Below are 12126 nucleotides of genomic sequence, written 5' to 3' on the forward strand. Positions count from 1 at the left end.
GATAGATAATAGTTTCATCTTATCCATAACACAATCACGGAAAAAATAGACCTCTTCCTAACCCATGCAAAAGCATGGGTACCTTTCTCTACTTTAAACTAAAAGAGTATCCATGTAAAAAAAAAAAAAAAAAAAAAAAAAAAAAAGGACGAAAACCAAAAATGTAAGAAACCAAAAGGTCCATTTATTTATTTTTCTCTCAAGATTAAAGATGTTTGTTTGTTTAAGAAAATGAAGCAGGTTAGCCCTTGATTGGTCTAAACACAGCACGTGACACTACATCACTACCGACTCGATAATGCCTTCCACCTTGTCACATGGACCGTTTACGACGCGATCCATAGAATCAAACGGATCGAAATCGTTTATAAAATCTTATACAATCGCCATATCCAAATGTTTCCTCTTTCTCAGTTAGCGTAGACATGGCGTCATAGGCTTATTATACCGAATATACCCCCTTTTCGATTTATCAATCCTTACTCACCATATTAGGGTTCTTGATCTTGATCCGTTTAAACCCTAAATCCATAAATTTTGCACTAATTCACTGCCTTGATATCTGAAAATTCAGATTCTTGACATTCTTTCTTTCTAAACTCATACTATCTCTCCAATTTCTACTTATTACCTCTTTATTATCTCGAGGAGGCGGGCATTCGTTCTGATTTTGTTCCGTGTGATGATCATACGCATATATTAAATCGGCCGTTTGCATAGATGGATTTCGATGGAGGAAAACGTGTTTTTAATAGATTAGGGCCGTCTCAGCAGCATAACGATACCAGAAATCAAAAAGTATGCTACCATTGGAGAGCGGGCAACTGCAACCGGTTTCCTTGTCCCTTTTTACACAGAGAGTTATCGGCGCCGGCTAATGGAACGGCGTCGTCGAAGAGGCCTCATGGTTTCTCCACCGACGATCAACGATCGACAACGGCACGTAGGGGTGGTGGTTCTAATTTCAACGGCCCTAATACATGGGGAAGGGGCGGTGGACGAGGAGGGAACGTTATAAATAATAATAATAGTAGTAGTAAAGGAGCTGTTTTCAAGAAGACAGAGAAGATTTGCAACTTCTGGGTACAAGGTAGTTGTGGTTATGGGGATAAGTGCAGGTATTTGCATTCATGGTCTTCCGCCAATTGTTTCGCGATGTTAACACAGCTTGAAGGTCACCAGAAGGTATACCTATGATTTGAAGTCTTCTTTTGTAGCGATATATTGGTGGCATTGTGTTTGATACTTTGACTGTGTCCTTAGTCTGATCTTCGCATGAAACTAAAGAAGTCATCTTCTTTCGATGATCAATTTGACAGGTTGTTAGTGGCATTGCACTACCAGCTGGTTCTGATAAGCTTTATACCGGGAGTAAAGACGAAACTGTGAGGGTTTGGGATTGCCAATCCGGACAGGTTGCTATATTCACCACTGTTCTTTAGTTATGGTTTGATCAAATGAAAGATACTGGAGTTGAATCATATATTGTTGTCCTTTTGGTTTCTTTGTAGTGTGCAGGGGTTATTAATTTAGGTGGTGAAGTTGGTTGTATGCTTAGTGAAGGCCCATGGATGTTTGTTGGTCTACCAAATCTTGTCAAGGTACTTCTTTATAACCAACCACCTTCAAACATTATCTTTTGATCAATTCACTTTTGGGTTTTGCCATTTTTCTTAATTGTCATAATGTGATTACCATACCATAGGCATGGAATGTGCAAACTTCTGCAGAGCTGAGTCTTAATGGACCTGTTGGGCAAGTCTATTCTCTTGTTGTAGGCAGTGATTTACTCTTTGCAGGTGTACAGGTAATTTGTTTACTGTTTGTGACTTTTTGTTATCTCTTTCTGGTTTTAGTTTTTGTTTGAAAATATAAAGATAGAGATTTATTGTTGCAGGATGGGAGTATATTGGCATGGAGGTATAATGTTGCCACTAACTGCTTTGAACCAGCTGCTTCACTTCAAGGGCACACATCAGCTGTTGTGACATTAGTTGTTGGGGCTAATAGATTATACTCTGGTTCCATGGATAAATCTATACGAGTAAGTTAAAGAATCCCATTAATGCTAATGGTTTCTTGATTTATTGGATTTTGACTTTTTTTCTTTCTGCATATTACTTGTTTTTTCAGGTTTGGAATCTTGAAAATCTGCAGTGTTTACAGACCTTGACAGATCATACTTCTGTTGTGATGTCGGTTCTTTGTTGGGATCAGTTTCTTTTATCATGTTCACTTGACAAAACAATAAAGGTTTTGATGACACCATTTCTTTATAACATGATCTTATTTAAGCTTTTTCACCTATAATTACTTATTATGCTTAGTTGTGTGTGTAGGTGTGGGCAGCTACAGATAGTGGGAACTTGGAAGTAACTTACACACATACCGAAGAACATGTATGTTGATGATCAAACCATTTTTAGCTTTTTTACATATATAAGGAGTATTCATTTTTTAGTAGTCATATATATATATATATATATATATATATGTATTTTTTTTGTTTGAATTTGGTATATAGGGGTTGCTCACTTTATGTGGAATGCACGATCTAGAATCCAAGCCTGTATTGCTTTGCGCTTGCAACGACAACACTGTTCGTGCATACGACTTGCCATCGTAAGTTTTTTTTAAAAAAAAATAATAATATTTAAAAAAGTATCCTAAAAGAAGTTAATAGTTGTGTGATTGATGATGATATTAATATTGAATAGGTTTGCTGAAAGGGGGAAAATATTTGCAAAACAAGAGATTCGATCTATACATGGTGGTCCAAATATATTCTTCACAGGCGATGGAACAGGAGAAGTTAGAGTATGGCAATGGTTGGCTGATCAAACACCCCAACCTTCATCCGCATAAAATTCAGATATTTGTCCACTATTTTGACTTTTGAGAGACTTTTTTTTTTTCTTTCTTGTAATATTTAACGAAAAAGTTTTTCTTTGGTTCCTTGTTGTGCAACGTAAAGTATAATTATGGTCTGGAAAGAGAGGGCTTATCCATGGTTGTTCATTGTGAGAGAAGAAGCTCGATTCAAGTTTAGGTTTTTGTTGCTGAAGTTTTGCATATCTGTGTATCAATCATTTTGGATGATTTTATTTTTGTATCAGAAACAGAAAACACAAACAGAAAGAGGAGGCTGCATAATGGAAGTTTTCCAACTCATTTGATGTAAACATATTATTATGTTGTTATTGTATGTGTTCTTCTGTATGAACAAAGTAGTAAATTCTTCTCCCTATCTGGACACATCTTATTCAGGGATTCATCATCCATAGTCTTGTTTAAAGGAGTAAAATCATCTGAGATGATTTCATCCTCCAAACCAATGTCTTCAAGCATAGCTTTTGTTTTAGAAGGTTCTTTATCCTCAACATGGATTATAGAACCGGTTTTATCCTCTGTATGGTTTAGATATATGGATGGATATTGGGATTTATGGGTCTTCTTAAGCTATATCTATAAAGTGGGCATAATCCATTTCGTTTCTATGAACCTAATGCCAATAGATAAGGGACGATTATGTAAGGAGTAACATAATTTCTCAAAATCTACTCTAGTAAATCTTTATAGGAAAATCACACATCTACCCAAGTCCATTCTGACAAAATTGGCATCAATAAACAAGTAATGCTCACCTCCAATGTAGGAACATGGATGACACATCAAAACACCGTTAAAGTTAAGATTGACTTTCAAGTAAATAGCGTTATCGTTAGGGTTTGCCATGCAGCTCAGATGTTGCACAAGAAGAAGAAAATAATCAACAACCAGAGCGGAGATAAGATCCTCTAGCAAAAAGCCTTAGGTAGCACCCATCTCCTTCATTTAGACCTTCACTTCATCGTTTTGACTCATTTAAGAAGATATCAACTACTATTTTTTTTAATGACCTACCTTTACACATGTAAAAGCTGATTAGGATTGTGTACAGTTGACAATAGAAATTCAAGATCGATACAACTAGTAAACCTACATATTTGAAATAGGGTGGCTCATTTAAGAGGTTATTTTTGACTTTGATGGTCTATGAGGTCCAAAATTAACTTTAGTGATATTTTAAACACAAAAGATAAAGTTTGTAGGGTTTTGGTGCTAAAAAACCTAAATATTATTAAGTAGATTTGCCAACGTTAAATTCAAAACTTAAAGTTGCTAAAAAAACATCTAGTAAATTTACTAGCATATCATCATGTTTTTTATTCATTAATAATAAATTAATACCGTTACAACCAACTTTTTAAAAAAAGATAAAACGTCAGTACATTACTATTTCACTTCCATAATCAATATTCTCAAAAAACTCCTTTTAAATCGAAATTGAAGCTAAAACATTTAATTTCTTTTGAGACATGGTTGAACGCAAATAAGATTTTAAAAAGTTATAGTTTTGAAAAACTGAGAACAATCAATAATATTCTTCATGATATACAAGAAATTAGATAATTGTTTATCATTTTTAAGAAATTTAGTATCATTTTTTGTAACAATTTCGTTCGTTGAATAAACTATCGGTATCGATATCTAAGATACATCCATTTTGCAACATCTTCTTATGATTTTTACAATTTGCCTTTAACTCATTGGTATTCACAGACTTCAACTTTTCTAGCTATGAATAAGATACCAAAAATATTTTTATATTGTTCAAACTTTTGTTCTAGTGAACCAATAGGTTGATCAACATAGTTTCAAATATGCCAAGTCCATACTATACTAGACAAGTTTTTATCTTTATATATGTATCTTTATCAAAAGTTTATGTAAAGTTTCTATTATTTTAACGGCTTGAGTTACTATTGTTTACATACTTCTAATCCTACTTTCACACATTGTGCTTGATAAAGATTTTAAAGTGAGAGTGTGTTTGGGAAATTAAAATTTATAATTTTTAACAAATGACAAATAAAAGTGCAAAACTCTCACAGTTTAGTACTAGAAGCAAAACAAGAGTAAAAAAATAACAATTTATATTATAAATAGATTTGTATTTTGGATATAAATAGTTTTCCTTATTTGTTGACAAAATTTATAATTTATGACTAGTTTTTTATTTTTTAAAATTTCTTTTATTTTTATCATAATTAAAATTACTTCAAGAGCACAACCAAATGTTACATTATGTATATAAATAATCAACATTGTTATTTGTTAATTTTCTTTAATAAAAATACAGTTTACAGAAATACTAACACCATAATTATATATTTATCCCAAAAATCGGAGGCCCGGTACGACCGCACCAGTGGCACACTCCTAGAGTTGCCACTACTTTAACCAGAAATATATATTTCGAAATGTATTACCATAAAAGTCTTATAGTTGTTAAAAAGAATAAACTCTCATTAGTTAAACAAATGTAAAGTTATTCCGCTGATTAAAGCTAAAAAAACCCACAAATTAGAGTTGTCCTTGTAAACCATTAAAAAAATCGATGGAAGTAAAATAACATTTATATCTAACATGTCCATTTGTAAAGAAGGCAAACTTCTTGTGCATGATCTATTATTTTTTTAAAGAACAGTCACTCGCTTACTATTCTACTTCTTAGCAAACATTTTCAATAGAAACATTTTATCAACTTAAAACATACATAAAATCATTAAAAAAACAGACTCAAAGTTTATAGGAAGAGATTTTCTATTATGTATATTAATTAATTACAATTATTACCATAATTAAATACGAAATGCATTATGGAGATTATTAATTAATTTTACATTTAATTATGATAATATTTATTATAATTAATGTATTTAACATTTAATTATGGTAATAATTATGATTAGTTAATAATACTTCTTATATGTGCCTTAGGGCACATGTTAGAAAACGAAAAATAACCGAGTAACCGAGTTGTATCTTCAAATTTCTTATATATGATTCGTCTGGAATTTTATACAATATGGATAGAGGTTAAATATTATAACCCGCAAACAGGAATTAAGAAAGTCAAGGGCAGACACGTGGATCGATTGAATTACATCTGATGCATGGGACGATTTGTGTTGCTTCTTCTTTTATAAATACATATTTTGTGCAGGCCAGCATGAATCATCTTACTTGTATATAATAATGATAAGGCGTGTAGGATTTAGACTACTTTGTTAATAAATTAATTCTATTTCATAGAAAAGGTTAAATATCAAACATACAATATCCATATACAAGAATAAGAATCGAAGTAAAAGAATGTCATCGAGACATCGAATAAGTAATTTTCGTGTCTCATCAAAAAGGTTCGTAACCAGAACATCTCAGAAGGAAAACTGACACTACTCCTACACCAATGCTCCGAGCATAACTACAATCGTTTAAAATAATAATTAGACCACTTCGTAACTTAATCTCGTAGCTTAATGGCCTCAATAGGTGCTTTTGTTTTGTTGCCAACATATGAGTCCAATTCACACATGTTCAGTTTCTTATTTTTTCTGAATCCCTATTACAAATGTGAGTTACATAATTTGTATGAAATACACATGAACTAGATGAAAGCACATATAATTATATCATATAAAGTGGTAATTTTACATATGATTTGAGAATGATATACCGGAGAATATTGATTATAAGTATTGGTAATAACTTTGATACCAAAAATATTATGAGAGTTTCACGATTCATAAAACTATATAAAATTATATATATCATAACTTCACTATTTTTTTTATTGTTTTTATAACTTTTATTGACTCATTATAGTTTTAAGGAATTTTGCGTATATATATAAACTATTGGCCCATTAAATTATTTACATACGAGTCTCAAAATCAATCGGACGCCCCTGAACAAATGCTTAATTATATAATTTATTTAGCCCTTAAATACCTGAAAAAATATAACCTTACGCCTTGACATTGATGAGCATTTATGTATGCATGGTTGAACAAAACATCATGAATGTGTAAAAAATTAATATTGGCACATGTTTAATGACTATGATTTGGCAGTGACAGTTGAAAGTGACTTTATTTAACATCGCGAACAATAAAATGCTCTGAAAAAAATGTAGCGGAGGTTATACGTGTCACAAGAAACATATCGATTTTTAATATAGTTTAGTGTTATCACTTATTTGTAGTTATTTTATTACAATCCGAAAAGATACGGGTTAATGGATATACACTTCTATTTTATATGATTATTTTAGTGAATAACTCTTAAATAAATTCATTTTATCTTCTTATCAAATAAACTAGTTTTATTTAATTGTTTTTTAATTATTAAATAATAAATAATAAGTTATTTATTCATTTATTCTAGTTTGTAAATATAATTTATCACCTAATATATTATTTGTTTTCATATACTTTTATAGCTTATTGTGGGTCATAATGTCATATAGTCCTATATATAATTAGCAATTGTATCTTGCATACTATTTCTTACATGAAATTGTTAAACACAGATGCTATATCATCATGAAAACGAAGTGAGAATATAAAAAACTATATGCACAAACAGTTAGAATTTCCCTTTCAAACACTTTCCCGAAACCTCATTCAACATTTTATGAATCACAGAATTACCACATCATGAATATCTGATGTATGCTATAAAACTTACTTAATATTATCATAAATTGAGCATATAACAATAAATTTATTTTCTATCGTCAATTTAGGATTTCGTTCAACAAATAAAACCTGAACTTTCATCTTCACAACCTTAGCCCACATTGCATAAGTGAATGAAAACCGAATACACGTCAAATGATATGATACAAATTTGAAAAATCAGCACTTAGAGCTTTTGGATCATTATTAATATTAATAAGTTATGGCACAAATTAATGGTTTTATTATTTGACTCGCATCATATGTTAAACAACTATTGGTTCATTTTATATTTGTCAATTTCTTCATTCATGAACTCAGGGTAATATACATCATTGTTTATTAATACGTTTTGATGTAAATTTAAATATATAAGTGGTTCAGGTTAGGTTTTCCACATAGGTTTATGTTATAACACGTTTTGGTTTAGAGCAAATTACATTAATAAAAAAAAAACGTTATATTTAGACTAGTTTGTGTATAATCAGAATCAAAATATTCCACTAAAATCATGAGAATTTTGTATAATGGTAACCATTTTAACTTTCTACTGATAAAAAACGACTAGCATGAAAAAAATGTATATCTTTAATTAAAATATATTCTGATTCATATGATTTATTATTAAACCGCAAATATAACAATAAAATGAAAAAAAATAATATTGTAGGACTGCTTCCACTTCCAATTGTCTCATTCTCATTATAAGGAATTGCTTAGCAGCTAAGCTGCCCCCGCTCCACTTCCATTAAAGCAAACTTATTGTGTTTTCTGTTTACTTTCTTCTTTATTCGCTTTTCCAAAATAACAAAACAGCCATAAACTAATTGATTCACTTTAACTTTTATTATTTATAATTATAAAAATACAAAAACAGCCAGTTAGTATTTATATTTATTTTAACTTGAACAGTGACACGGAGGCCGTAATTTGTTAAAAGCTATCAATTTTTTTACTTAGGGACCAAAACTGCACGTTTGAGCAAACGACAGGGACCAAAACTGTAATTTACTATCACTTGACCGGCTTTGGTATCTATCCATCATGGTTTGAATCCGCACAACCAACGTAAAGAAAAAGTCTATGCAAGAAAAGAAAAGAAAAGAAAAGAACGACCTGTTCAAACAATCATTACCATATCTCATCAAACACCATCACCAATTATAAATAAACCTGCAAATTTAATCCATCTTCAACCTCTGTTCAATTCGTCATCTATCTTGATCGCTGCTATGCAGTCACCTTGCTTCAAGGAAGTCGAACAGGTATGCTCCCATGGCTGCTGCTCCAACCCCCTCCTGTTCGCCCTCCCAACCACCACCACCACCACCACCGAAAAACGAACCAGCACAACATCAGCTTGTCGGAAAAACTTCTCAAACACAACCACCACCTCTTTCTTCGCAAACACTCATTTCACCGATCATGAATCCCTTCCTTCTTTCAAAGAATCACTCGCCACTTTCACACGGACTTATCCCAAGTATTCCGATACTGCCCGAGTTGACCGAATGAGAGGACAAGAATACTACCATCTCTCGCTTTCCAACCGTATATGCCTCGATTACATCGGCATCGGTCTTTTCTCTCATTTACAGCTTCAGACTCATCACCCAGTTTCACCTTCTTCTACTTCGAGCGACTTACACTCCGATTTCCCGTTCTTCAGTACAATTTACAAGTCTGTGAATCTTAAGACACAGTTGGTTCATGGAGGGGAAGGGTCGGAGTTTGAGGCGTCGTTTAGGAAAAGGATCATGGAGTTTATGAACGTTTCGGGTGATGATTATTCTTTGGTTTTCACTTCAAATAAGTCATCGGCTTTCAAGATCGTGTCTGAAGCTTACCCTTTTCAAACGAGTAGGAAGCTGTTAACGGTTTATGATTACAAGAGCGAGGCTGTTGACGCCATGGTTAGTACTTCCGAGAAACGTGGAGCTACAATCATGTCGGCGGAATTTAAGTGGCCCAGAATGAGGATTCATTCTGCGAGATTAAGGAAATTGGTGGAGAGGAAGAGGAAGAAGAAGAAAGCGAGGGGTTTGTTTGTGTTCCCTCTTCAATCTCGAACCACTGGAGCTAGTTACTCGTATCAATGGATGAGCATGGCGCAGGAAAACGGGTGGCATGTATTGCTTGATGCTTGTGCATTGGGTCCAAAAGACATGGACAGCTTTGGGCTATCACTCTTTCGACCTGATTTCCTTATTTGTTCATTCTACAAGGTATTTGGGGAAAACCCAACTGGATTTGGATGCTTGTTTGTCAAGAAATCGATGATACCGATCATGGAAGATTCAACGTCTGTGGGGATTGCCACTCTTGTTCCTGCAAAAAACTCATCGTTTCAACCAGATGAGGAACATTCATCTGGTTCAGATTTAGAACTTCAACAACATCAAAGTTTCCTCCAAACCCCGAATCAGATAGTGATCCATGACCAAAAGAAGAAAAATTTAGAGATCGAGTATAGAGGATTAGATAATGTCGATTCATTAGGATTAATGCTGATCAGTACGCGCACCAGGTGTTTGATAAATTGGCTGACTAACGCCCTCACAAAATTACAACATCCCAACACCGAAACGAAGACACCCTTGGTCCAAATCTACGGTCCTAGAATCAGATTCGATCGCGGACCTGCATTAGCCTTCAACGTTTACGATTGGAAAGGGGAAAAAGTCGAGCCGGCGCTCGTGCAAAAACTCTCAGATCGAAACAACATCTCTTTGAGCCAAGGGTTTCTGCAACAGATATGGTTTGCAGACAAGTATGCCGATGAAAAGGAGAGACTGATCACCACCAAGAAGACTAAAGGGGGTCAGGAGATCGCAGTGGTGACTGCTGCCATCAATTTTTTGGCTGATTTCGAAGATGTTTATAGATTGTGGGCATTCATTGCTCGTTTCTTGGATGCTGATTTTGTCGAGAAGGAAAGATGGAGATACACAGCTCTCGACCAAAAAACCATTGAAGTGTAACAACTAACAACCAATGAGACTTCAATTGTATACTATTTACATTATTTCGAAGCACTTACTTATCCAATTGAACATTTCTTATACATATATATTTTTCAAAACCTAATTTAACAATTCTGAGGATGCAACATGCAACAGGAAATTTTCAATGCCATTTTTTTTTTTTTGAAAATGACTATTGAGGTGCTTTTGTTCTCATTTGGGCAGTTTTTTTTTTATTTTTTATTTTTTACTCAATATATCATCAAATTTGTTGTTAATGTTTACCATAATCTTTTTGACCGACTTTTGATATACGATAGCCGGTCAAAAGGTTATGGTGAACACTAACAACAAGTTCGATGATATATTGAGTACAAAAAAAGAAAAGTGACCAAATGAGAATAAATGCAACAGTTTGTTACCATCCTGATTCATTTCCCCTTTACTCATTAATAGCAAATCCAATGCCATCTCCTGCTGATATTAATGATTTTATGAGATTCATTCTTGTTTCTCTTCAAAACATAACCCACGAAAGAATATTATTCATACATACAACTTTGTAATGCACTTGAATATTTATTAGGGGAATCTTGATTAAGTAGGTATATTTCATGACTACATTTACATTTCCAATCAAATGATTTATCGTATCATGGATTGTAGACAGGTCTACAAACGAGTGAAATCACAAGTGTTGTAATTTTTGAGTTTACTTAGCTTTAAGATCGAATTCATGGGATAAGATACAACGTCAATATGTACAATATCATGTAGCTTTTGCAGATATATCACTATAATATACCTTGAGATAAGCATTTATGCTGATAAATATACATCTCATAGACAGTCATATCCTTTTGCACAACGATGTTGACATCTAACCACAGTAAGTATATCATAAACCATGTTTTAACGAAGTTACCCTTCTGAAACGCTTTTCATATGTGTTATGGCCAAAGAAGGTTGTAGTCTTTGATAATTTTGCAACTTTAATTTTATTTAACTTTTCAAGGAAAATGACTCACAAAGGTAACCAACTGTTGAATTTGTTCTCATTTGGTCACTTTCCTTTTTTTTTTTGGTATTCAATATACCATCGAACTTCTTGTTTGTGTTCACCATAACCCTTTGATCGGCTATCACAGGTCAAAAGTTGGTCAAATGGGTTATGGTGAACGCAAACAACAAGTTCGATTATATATTAAGTACAAAAAAGGAAATCGACAAAATGAAAACAAACATAACAATTAGTAATTACCCTCAAGAGTCATTTTCCCTTTTTTTTTTTTTTTTTTTTTTTTAAGTTGCTCACCGTTTTATATTCTAATCAAGAACAAAGTTAGGAATAGAGGAAACAATTCAGAGTAATTTTCGTGAAAAAAATATAAACTAATAGTCACTAATACGTCTATTATTATCTCAAGCATCATTTCTTTTTGGGGAAATTTATAGAAAAATCCCAAAATTTTACAATTTTTTTTAAAAAGTCTTCAATTTTATTTTTTTAGTAGAATAGTCCCGACTTTTTAACATTTTGAATAAAAAAAGCCTAATAAACCGATTAATTTATTCAGTTTAGCCTTTTTTAACCTATT

The 12126-nt window shown here is 32.7% G+C and overlaps 2 protein-coding genes across 3 annotated transcripts; both read left to right on the top strand.

The window, feature by feature from the left end:
• The first annotated feature begins 293 nt into the window (after positions 1–293).
• Positions 294–3171, top strand: LOC145011095 (Transducin/WD40 repeat-like superfamily protein). 2 transcript variants are annotated; one of them, XM_078969726.1, is made up of 9 exons: positions 294–1185; positions 1320–1415; positions 1512–1601; positions 1706–1807; positions 1898–2044; positions 2134–2253; positions 2340–2399; positions 2559–2622; positions 2718–3171. In XM_078969726.1, the coding sequence occupies exons 1-9, from the start codon at positions 721–723 to the stop codon at positions 2897–2899; spliced, it is 1326 nt and encodes a 441-aa protein (XP_078825852.1). In that variant the 5' UTR covers positions 294–720; the 3' UTR covers positions 2900–3171. The 2 variants fall into 2 exon arrangements, with proteins under 2 accessions (XP_078825852.1, XP_078825851.1); XM_078969725.1 differs by having other exon boundaries at positions 298–1185; positions 2525–2622.
• A 5462-nt stretch (positions 3172–8633) lies between these two features.
• Positions 8634–10631, top strand: LOC145011333 (Pyridoxal phosphate (PLP)-dependent transferases superfamily protein). The gene has a single exon (XM_078970033.1). The coding sequence runs from the start codon at positions 8798–8800 to the stop codon at positions 10544–10546; it is 1749 nt and encodes a 582-aa protein (XP_078826159.1). The 5' UTR covers positions 8634–8797; the 3' UTR covers positions 10547–10631.
• Positions 10632–12126: the final 1495 nt, after the last annotated feature.

This window comes from Lactuca saligna, chromosome 8 (assembly GCF_052625555.1).
Source record: "Lactuca saligna cultivar CGN05327 chromosome 8, ASM5262555v1, whole genome shotgun sequence".
Classification (NCBI taxonomy): Eukaryota; Viridiplantae; Streptophyta; class Magnoliopsida; order Asterales; family Asteraceae; genus Lactuca; species Lactuca saligna.

Coding starts and splice junctions, on each gene's coding strand:
- LOC145011095 (XM_078969726.1), top strand. CDS start 721: ATGGATTTCGATGGAGGAAAACGTGTTTTTAATAGATTAGGGCCGTCT. Junction 1,186..1,319: donor AGCTTGAAGGTCACCAGAAG/GTATACCTATGA, acceptor TCAATTTGACAG/GTTGTTAGTGGCATTGCACT. Junction 2,400..2,558: donor ACACACATACCGAAGAACAT/GTATGTTGATGA, acceptor TGCACGATCTAG/AATCCAAGCCTGTATTGCTT.
- LOC145011333 (XM_078970033.1), top strand. CDS start 8,798: ATGCAGTCACCTTGCTTCAAGGAAGTCGAACAGGTATGCTCCCATGGC.